At 37.4% G+C, this 22,592-nt stretch overlaps 1 protein-coding gene across 7 annotated transcripts in view; it reads left to right on the plus strand.

The window, feature by feature from the left end:
* The window catches only part of MMS22L (MMS22 like, DNA repair protein), a 97,970-nt gene extending 75,963 nt beyond the window's left edge, over positions 1–22,007 (plus strand). For all 7 annotated transcript variants that reach the window (XM_027742252.2, XM_027742248.2, XM_039390804.1 and 4 more), the window contains 9 exons: positions 1,536–1,678; positions 2,448–2,590; positions 2,748–2,907; positions 7,214–7,383; positions 14,000–14,211; positions 16,576–16,742; positions 18,124–18,220; positions 19,392–19,559; positions 21,297–22,007. In XM_027742252.2, the coding sequence (XP_027598053.2) occupies positions 1,536–1,678; positions 2,448–2,590; positions 2,748–2,907; positions 7,214–7,383; positions 14,000–14,211; positions 16,576–16,742; positions 18,124–18,220; positions 19,392–19,559; positions 21,297–21,381 (1,345 nt within the window). In that variant the 3' untranslated portion in view covers positions 21,382–22,007. The remainder of the gene's footprint in view (positions 1–1,535; positions 1,679–2,447; positions 2,591–2,747; positions 2,908–7,213; positions 7,384–13,999; positions 14,212–16,575; positions 16,743–18,123; positions 18,221–19,391; positions 19,560–21,296) is intronic.
* The last annotated feature ends 585 nt before the right edge of the window (positions 22,008–22,592 follow it).

Raw genomic sequence — 22,592 nt, forward strand, 5'->3', positions numbered from 1 at the left:
GTTATTGTTCTTTCCTTTCTAAGGATTAGGAGCATATTCTTCTCCAGTTTTAGGAAGATGCCAAAGTCGCCCACCTACCAGCAAGCAAGAGAAATAAGAGTGAGACTACAACAGAAAGTGTTTTTTTTGAGCCTTTGTGGCCAAGTAGACTAGCTGTGTACATGAAGATTACATGAGAATGAAATTGTTTACACATTACTGCAAAAAGAGCATTAAGTCCATAGGCATCCTGTTTTTTCTTTTTTGGTACTGGAATACAATGTTCATTTTTTTCAGTTTATTTCCTTGCATTTGGTCTCCTTACTTTGTCAGTAGTACTTCATCAGGGATCTTCAGACAAAATATAGAGTTGTCACTGGTTTGAAGTAAATGAAGCATAAAAAAACCCCAACTTTATTAATTTAGGGAGAAGCAGAATCCATTTTGGTTTCCATCTGGAAGTCTTGACTTTCTGTTGCAAGCATGAGTAAAAATCAGTAGAAAATAAGTAGAATTACATGATCATATATCAAGAAAAGAGTACAAACATTTTTCATTAAAGTTGAAGTACCTACAACTGACTAGGGGGGAAATCTCTCAAATAAAAGGTGTAACTATTTTCAAGAAATTTCACTGACCTGAAGCACATGTGGAGCTCATCTGATAGGAACTGGAAACAGAATGCAGAACAGACCTGCTGTCTTTTAGCAAGGAGTTTCTAAAGAATTAATGATGCGAGGCTGATATGCTTGGGAAAGAGTGACTGTAGCAGCTACTCATTGTAGTAAGGCAAGTAAAAGTTTATAATTACGGAACAGTAGAGTTCTGAGTGACTTTGGTCTGACACTTCAATGGTAAAATGATAGCGAGTGTTTGATTGAAAGTATATACAGCAAGTTTGTGTGATCTTTATACTTGTGTGTGTATACATGCATAAATGCATACGTCTGTAATGTACTGCCAAGTATAGTGGTTTCTTTCCTCATCTCCAAGGTGCCTTTTTATATTTCCCTTTTCATGTGTTTTCAACATAACGTATCTTTATTTGCTAAAGCAGACCTTCTCCATCTTTACTGTAGTTAGAACGAAGCAGATTTCAGAGTAGCGTGGGGCACCTGGGCTAGCTTTGTATGAAAGGCTGGAGTAGCTTAAGCAGTGTCAATATGGAGTTCCAGGCTGCTTCAGATATACTATCTCCAGCATTGTACACTGTCAGCTTAGATAAGACTGTCAAATTACCCATTGTTAGAGTAAGACATTTCCCACTCTGTGAATTTCCTTCCACCCTGTTTTATGTAACCAAAACATATGTACATGTGTATATATGCCTTTAAATTTCCATGGGTGGCATTACCAAATTTATCATGTTCTCTATGTTTAGGCATCAGGATATTGTGAGCAAAGTCTGTAGAGTATGCAAAAGCAATGCCAATTGACCTTTCTGTTGCTTTAATTGTTTCTGTGCACTGTTTCTGTATGTCTACAGCCAAATGAGACACTTTTTGCCTACTTTTATTAGATCACCCTACCTTTTTCTTCCTCTTCTACCTATGCAGTTCACTGTGTGAAGCTTTTTCTAGTATGGGATATACATCCTATGAAGCTCTGACAGTACGTTCTTGGTTTCGATGCATTTTGCAAATGTTCATAGATCAACCAAGTGGTGTTCTGGCCAAGACAGATGCTGAGCGAACAGTTGGTAAGTGTTCACATTTCCCTAATGTTTGCAGTAACGATTCTATATTGCAAAGCTGGCAAACATTTTCAGCTAATTACAAAATGTATTTTTGTTTGTATTCCTTTACTTTTACCTAATTACAAAATGTGTTTCTTTACACTGCTTGTGCTATTTTTTGATAGTTTGCCTGCTCTGCATATGACAAATTTATCACAAACAAAGATAAAAGAGCTTGTTTCCTTGGAAGCAAAGAATAAAAACTTGCTCCCAAGGAGACAAGCTATTTTTCCCCCATGGAGAAACTGCTCTAAAAAAAGTGAATCTGAAGTAAATAGTTAGAAATCATGCTGTGAATAGCCGAAAAGAAAAGAAAAGGGAAAAAAAATCTAGTTGTAATTAATTCTGGCCTTTTTTGTGTTGGATATTTTGCTTTCTTAGAGAAATACTTCAGCACTTCTTCTAAAAACACTGCAGTTCTAATTATCTTTAGAACACATCTTCTAGTGACTATCTCTCATACACATTTTGTAGATTTTGAAAAAAAAAAAACTACCAGTACCATGAAAGACTTGGTTATCCATACTTAATGCTCTTCATTCTCTTATAACTGTATTAGAAAAATAACTAGTTTGGACATGTGGTCTTTGTCTGGAGAGATACAGTTAGATGCAGAATCCTTGCGTTTTGGACATTTTAAAATAATGTTTCACTTTATCATTTTGGGACTAAAGTAAATCTAAAAGGATAACTGTATACTGTATTTACTGCTGTGCTCTCTTGTCATCATCAGGGAAAGCCTATATGGAGCAGCTGACTGAAATGACAAGACTGATTTTTAAACTCTCAGAAGTAGAAAACATTCTTTCAAAGGCTCATGTTGAAGAATCAGTTTTCAAGCAAGACCCAAAATATGCTCTTGTCCAGTTCATTAAGGTACTGTACACCTATCCCTGTGTCAGTTTCATAGGACAATTTTAGTGAAAAGGAACTATATATCAGACTGGGGGTTGAAAAAGAAATTACTCACAAAAATCTCATGAGAGACTTAGTAAGTTTATTTATATTTCTTTCAATGTTTTTGTTTTCTCAGGCTGTTGGTAGAACTTACAGTGGCCTTCAGACACTCCCTGAGAAATCTGCCATGGTAGCAAAGACTCTAGAGTATTTAGGTGATGTATTAAAGTATGTAAAACCTTACCTGAAGGCAAAAGGACCTCCAGAAGGTCTGCAGCTTACATATTGGATCATAGGTAATTATTTTGCAACCTCTTTTTTTTTTTAGGAAATAGTTTTAAGGCATCAATAAAATAAATTATTAATACTTTTTTCCTCTATACTATCCATATATATATATATTTCCTCTATAGTATTTAATGGTTTAAAAAAGAAACTCACCAAGATGTTACAATTAGATATTTAATTATTTTCTGCAGATTTGCTTTGATCTTGATGTCTGACCTCCTTGTGGTTTTTGTTTGTGGGGTTCTTTATTACACCTACAAATCAGTATTTTCAAGAGTAAGATGTTTTCATGTCTTTCACTACTGAAAACTAAATGTTTAACCTAAACAAACTCAGAAACAGTGACAAGAGTCGGTTTTTGACTATTTAGCTGCAGTTAAAATTGTTATAAGTCATAGCAGTTCCTGAAGTTACAGCAATTCATGCCCACAGTGGATCTGCTCTTCCCATAGGGGGTTGTGAGACCTTTTCATATGTGGTCTTTTGTTGTCTCCTTCCTCTTCCCACTCATATTTTAAATGAAAGTGATGAGTTCTGAATTTTTCCTACAGAGCATGAAAGTAGATGTAAAATCTTCTTAAAGAATTCCAAGTTTTGAACCATGTGGATTGAGGCAACATGCAATTGGTATTAGGTGTCCAAGCTATTGGGAATAGCCTGGCTCACCAGTGAAATCACTCACCAGAGGACCACTTATTTAAATTAATTTTTCAATTGCTGTGTAGTGTAAAGGTAGAAATGGAAGTGCAGCCAATGAGTCTTAGAATTCAGCAAACTGTAGGTAGATTTGGTTAGGGCCAATGTGGAGGGGTAAGGTAGAGCTTAAAACTGTTTTTTTCAGGAAGTTTAGGTTAGATATTAGGAAAAGATCCTTCACCCAGAGGGTGGTTGGACACTGGAACAGTCTTCCCAGGGAAGTGGTCATGGCACCAAGCCTGCCAGAGTTCAAGGAGCATTTGGACAATGCTCATAGGCACATGATGTGATTCTTGGGGTGATCCTGTGCAGGGCCAGGAGTTGGACTTTGATGATCCTTGTGGGTCCCTTGCAACTCAGGATACCCTATGATTCTATGATCAGCAGTGTTATGACAGGCTGCATCGTATTTACTGAATTTATGTTAGTGGCCAAGTTGGCTTAGGAATGTAATTTGCTTTCTTTGGAACTGCTTCTCTTACATACACGCTGTACTTTACTAAAACTCAATTCTAACATTTGTTCATTAAATATGTGGTAGTGAAAAAAAGTGTTTTTCCCCCTGGAGTTAAAAAAAATGGTAACCCCCGAGAGGGTGCTGTCACTTGATGTTGACCCAATCAGCGCCCCTGCAAAATTTAAACATATCACACCAGACCGGAAAAGGAGGATGATGATGTAGTTGAAGAAGTAGTGGCCACGTTCTGAGACCACGAGGAGAGAGAGAGGGGCCCGGAGCCCTGCTGGGGGGCCAAGGCCCCCCAGCCCCCAGCTGAACTTGCAGAAACTCGGAAACGGTGTTAAACTGGACCGAGTTCTGTGACTGAATAGCTGGGGGAGTCTTTCTCCACTGTGAGTGGGCAGCAGGAGCAGCGGCAGAGAAAGCACTGAGTGGAGAACTGTGGCAAAAAGCCAAGAAGATAAGAAACAAGCAGCAAAGACGGCATGCAGCTAAGCAGAGAGACACAGAGATGTCTGATGGAGAGAGAGAGGACTAAACTCAACAAAGACAGTTTTGGGGTAAGAACTGAATCAGATCCCCCCGAGATCCCTCCTAGGAGGAGGGGGTGGAGTCCTACTTGAGGGGAGTCTTGGAATGCAGCAGCACCGGAGAGAGGAGTTGAGAAGCTCAAGACATCCTGGAAGCTGGACTGGGACGACTGGACAGAATGCGGAGGAAGTGGCCTTGTTCCCCCCCCGCTGCTGCTGCCAGGCTGGCAGTTTTGAGACAGGGCAATGGAACTCTTATAGAACACTTAGAGCAAGGACTGAACTGAAAGCTGCCCTAAACGTTCTCACTCGGGGTAAATCCTCTGAGGAAGGGACTTTCACAAAGATGCCCCTGCACTTCGTGATATGACATGGTGAAGCGAGCATTGTCACTGCTTCGCAGTCCACAGGAGAGAGACCTTCACTTGGAGCCGAAGGGCTGAGGGGGTGAGAGGAGACCCCCTTGTGTGTAATGGAAAGAGATCCAGCTACAGCAATCCAGCTACAACTGCTGCATTGAGGAGGAGAGACTGCTGCCCTAAACGTGGAAAGGACCTTTCCTTCTGGACTTTTATTGGAGAGAGAAGAGATTTGATCCAATGTAAATACTGCTTTATCATAGGAGAGATAGTTAGGATTGTGTATATAATGTATTAGAATATTTATTTGTGTAATAATTGTAATATAATTCCCTTCCCCCCATATTGTCTTGTGTTTTGTCTGGAAAACCCCTCTCACGCTGGGATGAGTTGTGGGAGGGAGGCTTAGACTCAGAAATTGGGTTTTTGGAGATTTCTAACCATGACAGTGTGAAACCACTGATAGGATGGAAAAAGAAGAGTGCTGTGTATTATCAATGAATTGTGCCAGTCTGACCCACTTACTTTTAAAAATAGAGTAAACCTTGTGTATCTCAGAGACAGAGATAATAATTTGCATGCACATGCAGTTTAAATCATGATTATAAGGAGCACAGCGAAAGCATGACCAAGATCAAAAGGTGCATCAAATGTAGTGGAATTAGGGTTTTGTAAAATACTTTACTTTTCTATTGCAAGATCGGCATATTTTGATACACAAGACGTATATCAAATTAAATGTTTTCAGATATCCAGATGTGGGTTGGCGCCTTGGAAAGTAATTTTAGATTGGTATTTTCCTTTTTAGGTTGGTATTGTCTTTTCTGTTCTTTGCAGTAGGAAGCGATTAATCTTCAGTCATGCTGTTGTGTGCAAGAAATTGTCCTTTTTAGTTAAAAAAACATAGAAAAGGTTTAAAAGAAAAAATATTTAAGTGAATTTCAATCACTGCTTCACATTCTGTGGGCTTGTTAAATTATAAGGACAAAGCAAGAAACTTAACAAATCTAAACACCTCCCATCTGTGGTCAGATTGTGTCTTGTACTGTCCCATACATCACAGGAGCGATAATAGAAAGAGTACTTTAGCTGGAATGACCATGTTTCTTTCAAAGCAGGAAGCTTAGACAACATTATTAGAAGTATTGTTAGGTGATCGTTCTCTTTCTCTATGATTGATCATTGTGTTTTCTTTCACTCCAGAAGATTAATGTTGTTTTGCGTTGTTTTTAGAGATGGTAATGAATGACTTTTATAGATTAATAATATCTTGTAACAGCCTAATTTTGATTTTTCATTATTTTCAAAGTCTTAAACATGTTTGCTTGGAATATTCCTGTATTTTCAACCCAGGAAACCTTTCCTTGCCTCTAATTAAATGTAAAGTTAAGAATGTCTGTGGGAACCACTACATAGAAATTTTATTTAGTGTGTGTTTTGAGTATCAACACTCTGGAGTATAGTTATTTTCTCAAGAAAAATTTTACACCTCACCTGCAATAAAGAAGTTTCTCAAAGTCAGGGGTTTACACATCAACACCTTTTTACTTTTTTTTTTTTTAAAGATCTTAAAACTGGCTCAGAGCTGTGCAAGTGATACGTTAATGTGTTGAAAACAAGAAATATGTTCTCTGAGGCTCTCAGTTAGTGAACTGAGAGCCTGCAAAGATCTGGTAAGACCGTGCTGGTTTAATGTAGTTGGCTGCCCCTTATTCTTTTTAATCTACTGAAATTAAATACAACTGGAAGGATATTTAATGTTTTCCTCACATTCAGTTCCCACGTGAGTAGTTGCTGATGTGACCACAGCGGTGTTAGGTAAATGTGAAGGGAAGGCAAAGGCAGCATATCTCTCTAAAATGGGATGAATGCACACAGCAAGGTAAATGTTTAAGTGTGTGTGTGCTGATTGCAATGGTGTTATGGATCAAGTTTAGTTAAGTTTTCTGCACGGATGTAAGAAACTGTCCTTTCTTTAGCATTGCTGTACTTTTCCTAAAGCAGCTTCACTGGCTTAAAAACTTCTAATTGTAATGTATTGAGTCAATTTAGCACTTTTTTTGGATAAACTCTAAATGGATTTTGGATTTGTTTTAATTTTATTTAAGGCATGCCATGGAATGAGTACATGGGAGCGAGACATGTCAGTTGCTGTTGCTATTCTCAGATTATCTAATTTAGCATAATTGTCTCTTTAGGCTTTTTTTTTTTCTTAACTGTAAATTGCTTTGACATTTTTTTTTTTTTTTTTTTTTTTTTTGCCAAACAGGATGTCTGGTAAAGTTCTGGGCACCAATACTGGCTACTTCCAAGGCACAGCAACTCTTGTTTCGCATTGTGGATTGCTTATTGCTGCCGCACTCTGTGCTTCAACAGGACAAAGAACTGCCTGTGGCTTTGCTGTCTGCCATTCAGGAAAGCCTGCCTCTTTATCTTCAGGTAAATATCTGAACTCTATTATCAGCAGACAAACATATCTTCAGGAAAAGATTCGTATTGCAGAGGATGTTTTCCTTTACCCTAATCAAAACAAGCGTTGACTGAATTTAAAAAAGCAGCAAGAGGAGTTTTTATTTCTTAGAGAAGTGGAAAGAAAATTGCCGCCCCCTTGGCTTTCCTCTCATGGCATGCAGCTATGCTGTAGTACACTCCAGAGCTTCTAGTCTCATCACTGTATGTGGAAAACTTTTAGACAACCTACTGGTTACACTGGTCTCTGATGTGAGAGATTTCTGAAACACTGGATCAAGTAATAATAATATGTAGCGAGACACTTTTTAGGTCATCTTTGACTTGGGTAACTGTACATAATTATAGATAAGATAGTCTTTTTTTGTTGGTCTTAGGAACAAAAAAAAAAATCTTCTGCATATTATGGCACTGGTTTGTCTTTATGCTTTGAGAATATGTTTTACTGAATCAAGTTTCTGCTGCTTACTCTTATATGGCTAAAGCCCTCTTGCCCCTTATTCCTCCTATTCTTCCCTCAGCTTCCCTATCACTCTTGAAACCATGCAAGGCTTGCTGGTGTTGTAGAAAGATACTAATTCCTGCTGGTGAGGAAGAGAAAAGAGTGTATTTTTTAAATAAATAAGTGGACATGTTTTCCTTGTAGATCCTTGGGTCTTTTTTGCTTACCATTTTCCCTTCCCTCTTAGTCTTCATTTTGATTGCAGTCTTAACTGACTTCTTCACAAGACTGTATTGTGAAACAATGCAGTGGTGACATTGTAAACATCCCTCGGATTTATTCCTTTTGAAAGTAGTTGCCTTGTGATCGATGACATGTCATATGGAAGTGAATATGATTATATAATGATGTGCAGAATATGACTTGCTTTTCTGCTCTGTAGGTATTTTCAGAAGCTATTACATGTAGGACCATCTGGACAATGATATTACCACAGAGTGTTGCTGTCTGTTTGCTAATTTAGTATTTTAGTCAGAGAGCCAGTTTCTCCGCAGTCTGCACAGACGGATGTAGTCTTAAGGTGAAACCACTTGAGTTGGTTTTGAAGTCTAAGTGTTGTGGACCCTTGTTTCCTGTTTTCTTTCCCAGTTTCTGACTTCCTGACCTCACTTTTGTATTCTTCAGCAGTCTGCTGCATAGTCCACATGCTTTCTGGCTATGCTAGATGATCTTACTTGACCAAATAGTTTACTTTAGACAAATGCTGCTTCTAGAAAATGAGTCAATCTTCAATTTGACGAACACTTGGTAAGAGAAGACAAAGAGGAGAATTCTTGACTTATTTTTCCTGTTTCAATGTGGGATTTCTGCATTTTATTAAGTGTTTGTATTTACAAAGTTCCAACATTTATAAGTACTTCAAAAGGCTTCATTCATTCAAGAATATTTCCTTCCCTTTTATTTGGAAAAGTGGAAAAATTCTGATTTAGAATCAACCCAAAATGAAAATATTTTAAGTTCAGTTTAGAAACAAAATATAACTTCTCTGAGATCCTTTGAGATTGAATGGATTCTAGGCACTCTCTGACATCTCAGGTTATTATTTTACAATTGGCTTAAGACTAAATTCATTCCCTTTCACCACCACCACGTGCATTCCAATTTAATTTGCTTTAATGATTCTGTGAATATCAATTTATGAGCTGAATCAAATAGTAACTAGCCCCACAAAACAAACAAACCAACCCCAAAAACCCAAATGGGCATGTCAAAAAAAAGTGATAGAACAGTGTATGTGGGAGGAAAAGCATGTAAATATGGTGGGAGGAAAGATGGAGAAACAATTCTTGGGAAATAACCTTACCTTGACTGAGTTAAACTGCAGATGAAATGTGTGATCAGAGCCTCCTTGGGTGGCTGCCCTGTGCCTGATGCTCATTCATGGAGGCGGAGCACTGGCATTTTAGTGTAGGAGCCTTAATTCACCCTAGTGTTAGACTAGCATTGTTCTATAGATCTGTCCCTCTTAATACTCCAGCTTACAATTTAATCTTGTGGCAGTTACATGACAATAAAGAAACAGGAGTCTGGAGACCATGCAAAATATCTTACACATGCAAATTCTTTATTCATAGTCAAAGTATAAAAGCCCTTGAGTAGAATTTCTGCTCAGCAGTCTTTTCAATTTTTATTTATTTACTGGAAAGTTCCAGGCTCCATCTCTTTTTCTTTTCCTTCAACTCCTTAGTATGGGCTGCTCCTCCTTTGTCAGAAAAAACTAGAGATCTCAGAAGACTTCTTAGTTTTGCTAGCAATGATTTGCCAAAAAGTCCCTCTTTCCAAAGCTTTTAACAGCTACTCTTAATGTGGTTTACTTGATCCAGGTTTTAAAGGGATTTGAAATCAAGTCTTAGTAGTGGGTAATTAATTTCATACATCCATTGATGCAGCAATCTTACGACATCCTATAGAATTCTTGGATTTTTCCATCTTTTAGGACAACATACAAAGGTCCTTCTCTTCCCACACCATAGTTTATTACTACTTTCACAATTCATCAAAACTGATGACTGCATCTCATCATCCTTCTTTACCCCAAACATACAGGTTTATTTTTAATAGATCAAAATTAAAGACTTTTTTCAGTTCTACACTGGCACACATAATTGTCAAATGCACTAATTAGGACTGGACATTGCATTTCTCTCTCCTTGCTTCCGACCATCTGTATTTACTTATGTTTGTGTTTATATAGAAATTTGGGCTATACGTTTGTGCCTTTTGACAGCTATTGGGAAGCTGGTCTGTTCTCCACTGTACATGGAGCTTATCTAGAAGTTTTTTTCAAACTCAAGTCTGATGCTGCCTTATCAAAATAGCTTAGTTCTAGCAGCTTTTAAACGGTTTGTTTTTTTTTTCTTGCCTAAAGGGTTACTGTCTGGATACTATTTCTATCACTGTGCATCATCTGTTTTGATAATATTTGATGACCTAAGAAAGATTCTATTGAGATATAATGTAAAAATTGCCCTCAGAGTTGTTTGAACAACTGACTTCGGAAAGTAAAGCATGAAGAACATGAATGAAAAGCCATTTTACAATTTTATGGGACTGTTCCTAATTATGAGATTGTAAGGCATGTAAAATTTAACCCTAGGTATTTCACTACTGTAAAAAGCAGTTCAGTTGATTTGTATGATAGTGGATTGCTGAAGCCTATCATAGGAAGTTTCAGATTGAAATGGCTCTTGGTAGATTTCTTGGAGAATGATTTGGAGAAATTTTAGTACACATTACCAGTAATATGGGAAAGAACTGAAGTGGTGTATGAAACTTGTTTTGGAGAAGAAATATTAGTTTAGAGATGTCTTGCAGAATACAGTGTGGATCCATGGAATAAGCATTTTATACATAGTGATAGGAAAGGTAAGATACCCTGCTTGATTTACCAGTGTGAATCCTGTCCGATACAGAAGACTGTTGATTTCTGTGTAAGTACAGAGAGTGGTAAGAGAGCTTCATTCTAAATAGTGCTTGGCACATACATTTTCCAGTGATTTTAATGGGTCTGTGCAGGCTCAGCATTTGTCAGAGATCAGACCTTAGAAGCCCTCCCATGAGCCACATCTGTGGTCCGATATTTGAGCAAGCTTATTAATACATTTTGTGAATTATAGTATGTATTTAATAGGAATCGTACAACATTAATTGGTGAGCAGCAGATTTATTCCAACAGCAGGACTTATAATATAAGTCATCATTAGGTAGCTTGGCATTTCTGCAATGAATAGTTCCAGTAATCCATACTAATCGGTTCTTTGCTCTCCACAGGTGATTTACAGATACATAGATAAATCAGAAGAGGCAGCTCTGGCCACAAAAGGTTCCTGCAGTGAACACGCACAGGATTCAGTTGCCTTTCTGCTAAAATGAGGAGCAGATGATGTCATGGCTCTCTGCTCCTCTTAAAATGTCTTTGTTTTTTTTTAACCTCAGAAGATGGCTAAAGAACATAGTTAAGAAAAAGGAAGCTGCGCTATCAGCCCTTTAGAGTCCATCTGCTTTGTAGGGATTGTCCTAGGGGTCTGATGAGATTGATTTCAAATCCCTGGTCCAGAACTGCAGTCCAATAGCATGCGTTTCTTTTTTCTCTCATATGAACAGTATTACTGGTTAATTACTGGTGGGATTTAAAAGAAGAAATTTCTGTGTGATTACTTTGTTGTTTTGCCATTGTACCTGGAGATTTGCAGCTATTGTGCGATGTTGGTAATTTATCCCTTGTGCCACTTGGGATATGGTGTTGTCAGACTTTGTTCAGGTCTGTTGCTCTCTGCACTTTGTAAGAAAAAGGAGTAGTCCACAATAAAGAACACGGTGTTGAGCTGAATTCAGTGGACCTTTGTGTCCAAAAGATAAATCTAAGGTTTTTTCTAGTTTTTTGGGATGCAGTTTCCAGAATCAATTTACTTCAACTCAAAAAACAAAAATGCTTTTATGAAGGATCAGGCTAGGTTTGTTGGTTCATTTTCAAATGAAATTACTAGGTCTGCAAAAATTAGTCAGCATTCTTTCAGATATCTAAATGCTAATATTCTTTTCTTTTTATTGCTATTAAATATCTCTAGGATCATTTCTTAAAAGCTCTTACTAGTTAATAACAACCAATTTCTGCTTTTCTTGATACTGTGTAGCATTTGTTGTTCTTCAGTTTGAAGAAGTCTCATTTTAGTAACTATTGTTAGTTTTTCACAGCTCTTCACAGGTGCTCTGTTCATGTATTCCTGCAGGTATCCTCTGGAAGATTGTGATATTCTTTGTGTCTCTTTCATCAGATAAATTAATACGCTTCGTCACAGATGTTTGAGGATTTTTAGTGTTAAAAGTCTCGAGTCTTAGAAGTGCCAATTCCGATATTTGGATTATGGAATACATTGTCTTTCTGTATGAGCTGTACTGCAGAAACACGGGCAACTCTTCTTTGTGCCTGATGCAATATCGTATTGAAAACATCAAACACTCAAGCTTACACACTAAATAGTCTGTCATCTGTAACAGTCTCTCTGGGTCTGCTACTTGCCAAGAAGTAGCAGACTTCTTGTTTTTAAGAATTCTGATATAGCAGCAGCTGCTTTTTCCTACAAAATTTTGCGCTATGTACGCAAAAGGAGGAGAGAATCTGAACTTTCAGTCAAAGCCTCGGTTGAGGAAGTGTGTTTTTTTATCACTGAGACTTGCTAAAATTACCAAGGAGCCCTAGAAGTGTGTGCAGTTAAATCCTTAATGCAACAAATCTGCGTTCAAGAGAGCCACCTACAGCAAGTCTTCAGGCAGGTAGTGAAGTGCCTCATTTCTTGAAATCTCATGTTTCCTGTATTTGTTTACTGTGGAACCAAAAGTGGGAACTCCCCATTTCAAGACCCTGAGCTATGTCTCAGCCTGCATTTTCCTGAAACAATTGTTCTGTCACATTCACACAGACAGGTATAGATGAGAATGTTTTTGGGGAGGGACTTCTATTCAAAAAGCTACAGAAATACTCTTTGTCAGTATCTGGGGAAAAAACCAGTTTAACTTGAACTGTTCATTCCTGTATTAGGGGGTATTAATTTACCTTAGCAACCATAAATATTCAGGCAGATACTCCTTCTACCAAAACTGGAGTCTAATAGAAGTTTGAAGTACTGTTGTGCTTGACCTTGCTTTACATCATTATTCTTGTTGGACAAAACTATTCTCAAGAGGCTTCTGTTTGTGCTGCTGACTGTGACCCTTGAGATGGAAGATCAGGGGAGTTTATTTTTTTTCTTAGTGATTTGTTCTTCTTTCTCTCAGGAATCAGGGGGAAGGAAACAAGTTCTTAACTTCCTCTTATGGCAACCCGTACTAGTAAGAGTACTACTCTTTTTTTCAGGGATGGATCATGTATATGTTGTGTAACTACAGGTAGTGTTCAGATAAGCACTTTCTGGGCAAGTACCTTCATTATAGATTTTTCTCTGGATCAATATAGCTTATATTGGATGAATAACAACAGTTTTAGCCTTATCTTAAACAGAGTTTAATACCCACTCTAAATCCCTTATAAATGGTGCCTAATTTACCCTAATTTTTTCAGACTATGAGCAAATTTCTTGTTGTTGGAGCTCAATTCTAAGTGCTCATTTTTCTGCTATATCATTCATACAAGAATTTCACACTGTCCTTTACAAACAAGTGAGGTTTTTATTCTTTCTCTCCCTTCTTAAATCTTACCTGACTAATATACTTCGTTAGACCACATACAGGATTGAAAAAGAAATAAGGAGCTTTTGGGCACAGAAATGTTCTCAGATCTGAAATGCCAAAGTTTTATTTTAAATTTGAAAGGGAGCTTGCGTGTCCCAAAGCTTGTCTTCCAATATATTAATTAGTCTAGTAAAAGATTTTTCTCTCTTTTGCAAACCTTGCCTGCCTCTGTCTTCATTTGCAGGCCGTCATATCTGCACCAAATTACTGATGCTTATTTAACAGGCAGTAGTTACTCTGTGTGCAGCAGTTTATGCAGCATGTAGTGTGTATTTAGCCTACAGTTGCTAAAGATTTATTCAAAAGTATTCTTAAAAATTTATTCAATTTCTCACTTTCTGTAATTTTCTTCTACAGGGCCTGTCCTTCATATGCTGTCAGTCTCAAACACAGGGTGCCTATTTAAATCAACTCCTTGGGAGCATTATTCGACACTATTTTGGACGATTTCTCCCTTCTTCTCCGACTGTGCCTGGTACTGGACAGCATCCTCTGCTGACTGCTTTATGCAGTTCCATTACAGCCCCACAGATGCTCCGTCTACGGAAGACCACTTTGCATGTCATAAGGTAAGGACTAGTGAAGTAAAAAACATCACTTATTCAGATTTCAGAAATAGCTAATTAGAGAGGGAATGCCTCTGTTTTCTTCACAGTTAACTGATAGTGTGGCTGTAGGAAGAGCCTGTGAGTTGCTGGACAGGGAGCAAAGGAAGGACAGCATGTATACATCAGGAGAGTAAAATTGGAAAGACTCGTGAGACAGTAATTAAGGATAAAGGTTCTAGGCCATAAGAAAAACTATTGCATGAGGTCACATGAAAAGGAAGTAATTTTCTAGAAGAATTACATTCCAATATGCATCATCATACATTTGTGTCTCAGACTGTATTTAGGGTCACAGAGGTGTAGTGCTTATAGCTGCCACAGTTACCTGTGCATGGGGGGGCCTCATTGCTCTGTAAGTGTCAGGGTATGCACAGGTGTGCCAGCTACCTGGGGAAATGGAGAACTGAGGCTGTGGGAAGAGGAAGACATAGAGGCAGGGAGACGGTACTTGTTCGCCGTGCTGTCACTGCTCACACAATGTCAACAGCAGCTATAAATCTGTGTCCCTGCTACTGAAAGGTTGAAGCTTTGTTTTATATACTGCAGAACAGTGAACAATTCATACTTTTTGTCTGTGTTGGGAAAGAAATTAAACCCCATCGAATGCAAGGTGATTGCTTATATCCAAGGTAATTGGATTTTTATTTGTTAAAGAGTGTGTATACCTATTGATTAAAAAAATAATTTCAGAGTTGATCTTGAGTAAATATAATAGGCAATCCTGTAAGTAAAGTCTGTATTGTCACATATTAGAGGAGTGAATTAAGATTTCACAATCTTAGTTCTGACATGTTTTTAACTTATGTATACTCAAACTTTGTCACCTTAATTAAGTTAGTTTTGAATGTGTGCATGCACGTGTGAACATTGAGATTGATAGTGGAAAGAAAGTTTCAAAGCTGTAATGGCACTTGGTGATTTTTAAGATGTAAAACATTCCTTAGGGATCTGGGAAGAATGTGGAAGAAGTGAGCAACACTGATTTGCAAACTGTTGGGTGGTCAGGAGGCAGTCGCTCGGTCTGTAAACAAATAGGTACAGAGTTTTCTGGCCACTTTGCCGTATGGAAGCTAGTCAATATATTGCTGCCACACAGAGGAAATGGAACCACACCTTCAGGAGTATATTATGTCAGAGCTACAATAAAAGAGCTAAAATAAAGCACCTCACTTTTAGTGGAAGGGCACCCCAAAAAAAATGTGGGAAATTTTCAGAGTAATTAATGGAATAGAAGATTTTAGAGTTGCTAATATTAAAGTAATACCACATAATGTAAGAAATATAGAAGTAAAGTTGTTACAGCTTTCATTTGCCTAGTCACACACAGAGCTTCAGTGCTCTGAAGCTGTCCAATGCAGTACCCAGAGCTCTGAAAGTCAGGTTCCATTTGAAAGGTGTAAGAGCACCCCTTACTGAGTTTTAACAATGATGCTGTTTTTTTAATTGATGCATTGCTCAGTAAACATGCATGCCTTGTTTGAGTAGATAACAGTAACTAATATTAAATATCTAAAAAGCTTTTTTTGAAGGTTTTTGGAGTGTTCTTGCTGACTAATGAACCAATCTTGTGTTCTTTTCACCTGCACTCTTCTGTCTGGAATGCTTCAATTTAAACATATTGTCTTCAGATTTCATTAATTGATGTCAAACCAACAGTAGTTTGTATTCTTGTATTCTTTTGTGGAAAAACGACAAATCAAGGTGTTTAAATAGGAACACTCCCTGTGTGCGATGTTAAAATTTGCTCCTATTGCAGATCAACCTTTTATCTTTATGCCAGATTTTATACTGGAGATGATTGTGTTAATTCTGTCGGAGCAAAAGCAGTCATTGGTGTCCCATTACAACATACTGTTGTCAAAAATAAAATAACAGTACCAGTATAACAGCAGAGCTGTTACCACAAGTTGGACTGTGAATTTACAAAAGCACAAAAGCTCAATAACATAGTTGAATAACAGCTGCATTATGGATGTTGGTTTAGGATCTTAGAATCTCAACTCCTTCATTTATTCAACTCTGATGCTGCCTTTGTATTTGAACTTTTATAGTCACACTTGGCTTTTTAACTGTAATTATGATAGCTCTTATTTCTCACTTCCCTCTCAACTGAAGTCAGAAGGCATCACTGTCCTCTGACAAACTGGGAGTCATTGCTAAGACTAAGACAAATAGAATCCATTATTTGAGCCCAGATAAAGATAGAAATCTATGTAATAGGCCTCCTGCTGAAATATTACAGTTATTTTAAGGTATATGGTGCTTGCATTGAATGGAAAAAACACCAAATTATAGACTTTGTTCTGGTTTGCTTTGTCTTCTCAGTGAAAACTACATGCAGTTCAAAGGCAATGCTCCACCTCCTCGCTTGGCCTCCGTTCTTGCTTTCATTCTTGAAGTACTTCAGAGAACCCAGAGCACTGAACTATGTGACATTGAATTAGTTCTCCCATCTGTATTGAAATGCATGGTATTGGTTAATGAGCTACAAGGTGAGCTGTTTGTTTGCTTTAAGTACATCTCTCCACACCTGTAGGATGTTTTTACTGCTGAGCATCTTTCATCCCAGTATTTAAGACTCTCAGATGAGGTGAATAAGATCATCTGGCCAGCTAAACTGGACAAGTTTTTTTGGTTTTTTTTTCATTGACTGGTCTGGGACTTCTCTCTTTGAGGCAGAGAAGTCCTGCTGTGTTTTGCTCTCTGATGAACCAATCAACTTCTCAGGAGTCTGAAGAGCATTTCCTTTCTCCCTGTCCTTCCCATCTAGACTTGGCAACTGTGGAAGTTTTCTTTGACCTAAAACTTTGATACCAAATAAGACTGGCATGTGTTCTCCCCATAGATGTATTATAAATGGATTAAAAGTAGCATGTTGCTCTCCAAAGGCATCTTTGAGTCTTCTTTCTTCTTTTAGCATGCTTTGTTTCATAGCAAGAACTTCTTTATTTTTAGCTTCTTAAAAAATGAAGCACTCTGTTCACCCTATCATTATATAATGAATGTGCATAAGCTGCTAGTAGAGGCATTAAGCAAAATTGGGATTCACTTCTGACTTCTCCTGGGAATTTTCTCTAATAAAGTACTTTTTGATTCTGGTCTATAACAGTTTCAAGGACAAGATGTGCTTAAGAAATTAGCTGAATCATCACACAACTTTCTTCCCTCTTTTGCCATTACGGCCATACCTGCTGGAAGCTGAGAGGACTCACCTTGCAATGGGCTGGGGATTAGAATGGGCTGGAAGTGTTGTGCTGCTGTAGCCACCAGCTCACTGCCTGCCTGGACAGGCCTCTGCTATACCCTTCTAGAAAAGTCCTTGCAGCCCAGTTCCACCTTTTTAAAGGAAGAGCTGTATCTTGCAACTTGAGTATTTATTTAAAAACAATTATTAATAAAATAACGAAGGGTTGTTTGTTTGTTTCCCTTAAAAAACAAGTTAGGGTGGATTTCAGAACAATATTCACCACTGAAAGTACTAGATCTACGTAACTTAGGGCGGGATATAATGCTATGACTACCTTTCTTTTAAATAAATAGGAATGATTAAAGAATATAAACAGAACTTACATTTAAATAAAATCTCTATTTCCAATAAGTGTGTATCTCTTTACTTTTACTTAAAAAGACCATTGTGTACTTAAAAATCTGCATGTTTAAAGGATAATAGTGGTGAAAATAAGACTTTTGCATAAATCTGTGACTCATTCTGTTCTTTATAGCCAATCTAACTGCTTTCACAGTAATTTCACTTGCATCAAAGTAAAATGAAACCTTTTCTTCTCATTTAAAAATTTTAGTCTTCATGAAAGACATTCTCCAGATGGTCAGTTCAAGAGCTCTGTGTGAATCTTGTGATTTTTTCTTTTACAGTTAAAAAAATATCTACAGACATTGTACAGAATGTGGTAGAAGGCTGCCAAGCAGGGTCAGGAGGAGAACATGCCACCCAGCTGACTTCTGTATTTAGGTAACCAGAAAATATGCCAATTGGCAGCGAAGCTACTGCAAGCCAATTGACAGCAAACATGTTTTTTTTAAATAGCTAACTATCCTTAACATACTGCATTGTTGCTTGTTTATGGTATTTAAGTAATGGTACTTTTGGCACTAGTTTTGAACACAGCTTGGCCAAAAAGCCAGAGGAAAAAAATAGAAGAGGGAAACATACCTACTTTCTTGTGGATGAGGTACTGTTTTCAAAGATATATAGTAGGGAGGTATGTAGCTGCTGCAATGGGAAAAACTCCTCAGAAATGGTGATGGTCAGTGTTAGGTGCTGTGAAAGATGTGGGTGCCTAATTTGAAGTGCATATAATGGAGATCGAATCTTCATATAGCAAGCTTAGCTTTTTTATTTGCTTTTACGACAATGATAGATTATTGTAATGTAAATTATGCTTATTCCATACTTATGCAAAATGAATCCTGTTTCTAACATGGATACAGTAGAAGAACTGCGTGACCTGACATCTGAAGACATTCTGCAATCCTTAAGCACTGCTGCTGTTTTAGGTCAGGTCTAGATGAAAGCTTCAGAGAGACTCTTCAAAATAAGAATGGATTTTTGTGGGCAGGCCAGTCTGTACCTGATTCGTCACCTCCATGGGATGTGTCATCCCTAGGGTGTTGCTTACTTCTGATTTCAATGTAATCTGTGATCTTGTAAGACCTCAAACCCTCAGGAAGGCAAATGAGTGTGCTTCCATCCTGCTGTCTACCCTGCTGAAGGTCCAGTGGAGCCTTACAAGAAATGCCAATGTTATTTCTGCAGATTTGAATCTAGAACTCTTGTTCATCTTTTTTCCTTACAAATATTATTTATTAAATAATAAATACATGTTTTAGTTTTGCATACAGACACATTACGAAGTGCAGTGCTTTGGAACAAGTCATCCCTGGTGTAACAGCAGCAGAATCTGCCAATTTGCTTAAAAATAAACGTGTGGGATTTTTAGCATAAGGCTTCAAAAGCATGTCTTCGTTTAAACAAAGTATCCCAAGTAGTGTATTCCAGTGTAACAATATGAAAATTTTCATGCAGCTAGATTGCTTGTTCTGATTAGACTCTTCAGTTGTTCTTGGCATGTTCTCTGCATCTCGTTTTGACCCTGCATTAAATGCCTCTGTGTCCCCCTCAGGCAGTTTATCCAGGATTATACTGCTGTCTATGATCACCGGGTTTTCAGCATACTAGAAACAGTGGCAGTCTTGGATCAGATGTTAGTTACCAACCTGATTCCTACAATCACACAGTCTCTGAAGGATTTGGAGTACAAACAAGGTCTTGGAAGAAATGCTGCACAGAGGTTTGATTTTTATTTAATTTTGGTTTTTGACAATGAGCAGTAGAGGTTTATTCTCTTGAAAAAAAGCAGTTTTACGACAGCAGCACAGATAATGAGTCATTTTTTAAGGGTGTTCAGCCAGAAATCTGCCTTAACTCAAGCCTTTTGTGGTTTTAAACCATCGATATTTGCTAAATATTTCCAGAGATGTTTTGATACTAGGGTCTGCACACCCCAACAGAATTTACGTGAAGCACGTTGCCTCTGCTCGCTCCACTGTATGTTGCAAAATAGAATAAAGAATTCCTGCCCCAAATAATTTTCCTATCAGTCCCTGTTTTAGAGGACTTTATGGGTCATATGTAAAATTATGGTATATTCAAGTATGGCCATCTATAACGCAGCTGTCTCCTTTGAGAACACACGCAGGATCACTCTCGAGGAGAAAAGGCAACGCAGAAAGAACTGTGTCTTGCAGAATACACCATCTAAGGAGTCTTTCTGCTGTGCCTTTTGTAATCGGATATGTCTGTCTCATATTGGCCTCATAAGCCACCAGCGTGCCTGCAGCAAATGTGGATAGAGCCTTCCCAAATCTTCGTTCGCGAAGCCCAGCCATGAATGTATTTCATAGCCAATTTTTTTTTTGTTGTTAAATTCTGTTATTATGGTAAAATTCATCCCACAATCTATAAAATACTGAAGGAATGCAGGTTGCTTGAGCTTCCTGAAATATATGTTTGGAGGTTACTGATTACAATTTTTTTAGCCTCATCACTTAAAACTGTGTATTATCTAATCTGTTGTCAATGTTTTGTATTAATGATTCGTATTTGTAATATGCTCCATGACGCAGCAGTCTGAGGTGATCCATGAGCATTTTATTGTAAGAACACTAATACCTGATTTTCTCTTTTCAGTCCTGGCCACTAAATAACATTATATTAATATATTCTGTGCAATTACTGTAGACACGGAAGTGCAAACCCAGGTATATATAAAGGAAGCGAAGTTCAGAAGTTGCATTATAGTGGTGATGTCCAGTGTTGTTATTGCAGGGAACTAGTATGAAAACTTCAGTTTTGTTTGCTCAAGTTGATATTTCATGACAAGAATACATAATTAGAAAATACCTAAATGTCAGAGACAGTACCTTAACAATAATTATATTGTCTAGGTTGGAGAGTATTAGAATGAACTTAAGGTGAAAAGTCTCATCAACACATATGCACTCTTCTGGAAAATCCACTTGAGTGACAGTTCCCTTCTGAATTCCAGGTTTATTTTAAAACAGTCGTTGTCCTTGGTTTAGGATGTTGGTCTAAATATGTGTTAGTGCCAGCTAGCACCTTAGTGCCAGTGGCTCACATCACTGTGCTGTGGTGTGAGTCAGAAATTTCTTAGGCAGAAATGAGAGAGCAAACATGATGAAGTCTGATTGCTAATCTCATCTAAGCCTTTTAAAATGAAGAATTTCTATTTCACAGCAGTTTACTAAACAAGTAGACTTCTAGGCATCTTCACTACACTTCTAGTCATGAGCAATGCAATTCTTATCCTTCTTCCAATCTGTCCATAGTAAAAAACTCACAGCAAACAAAACAGTTGAATAGGTGGGGGGTAGCTCCCATGTTTTAATATCCCGATATGTAAACAATGAATTTGGGAATTATGTGCTTTTACTCCTAGGATGTGTGAGATTCTTTAAGTAGTGTGTTACATTTTTTTGGTTTGTTTTGTTGTTTTTTTTTTCAACAGAGAAGCCTATAAAAGACTCTTATCTTACCTCGCAGAGGCTGGACAAAATGAGATACAGAAACTGGAAAATGAGACAGATGAGTAGTGTGCTGGTGATTAATTCTTTCCTCTTGGATGTTGTGACACTGTCAATACCTAAAACTATACTCTACGACACAGTAGACAAGCTCTTTGTCTTACAATGAAAATACATTTATCAATTTTGTGGTTGTTTTTTTTCCCCAATTTATGTATTAATTTTAAAAATTTCTGTGGTATTTAATATTGTCACGCATCTGAAGATTGACTCAATATACTGATGGATGGTGACTGAAAGATACAGCTAATTTATTACATATTTAAATGTCTGTATGAACAGAGCCTGTATTGCAACATACAAGACAGGATTTCAAAAAATTAATTTCACAACTCAGTTCACATTGAGACCTGTCCCTCTTAACAGTGTACTTTCAAAAATCTTATTCAGTCTGTCCATAAGAAAATCTTAACTTTGTACTTCCTAATTTATTATTTTAGCAGAATAAGAAAAACCTGTGCTCTCTAGTACTGAACTTGTTGAATGCAGTGTATTCACTGGGAGTTCTGCCAGTATGATGATGTTGATGTTGTGCCAGTATAGTGTTGTTAAGAGAGAGCTTGTGCTTATGTTGCACAGAATGTATATAGTTGTCTTAACCTTCCACCTGTATTAAAACATTTAAGTCTTTCAGATTCCAGTGTAAAATCTCTCTGTTGTCTTTGTGGGTAATATAAGAAAAGGTAGGTTCAGATTTCCCATTCTCTCCCTTTTCAATACTATGTTCTTAAAATTAATCCATAATTTCCAGGGATCCTATGATCTTTTCATTAGCCATGACACTTAATTATCCACTTAACTTAGACTAAGTGTGAGGGAAAAAGAAGAGAGGATAAACTTCTAATGGAAATTATCATCATTTGATCATAGGCTAGTCATTATTCCTGTTTGCCTGAAAAGTTGGATTTTCAACTATTTTGCTGTGTTATTGATCTTTCTGGGATGGATCTAGCTCTGTAACTTTTTCTACATTTTTCTTCTCTAAAGTTCTCAGGGAACTTTTATAAATGGCTGTGGTATCCACATTTTTCACTTCCCTAGATAATCAGTATTTCTGAAACTACTTACTGGACTTTGAGAGTGGTAAATCTGCCCTTCATGGCAACACTGGTGAACAGGCTCTTACTTTTAAAGTTACTCACATTTTAACTTTACAGTGTTAATGGGATGGAAAGATTATTTTTGTGTCTAATAGCTCCACAAAAATCCCTAAAATCTTG

Source organism: Pipra filicauda, unplaced genomic scaffold (assembly GCF_003945595.2).
Source record: "Pipra filicauda isolate LSUMZ 115617 unplaced genomic scaffold, ASM394559v2 scaffold128_size5466820_pilon, whole genome shotgun sequence".
Lineage (NCBI taxonomy): Eukaryota > Metazoa > Chordata > Aves > Passeriformes > Pipridae > Pipra > Pipra filicauda.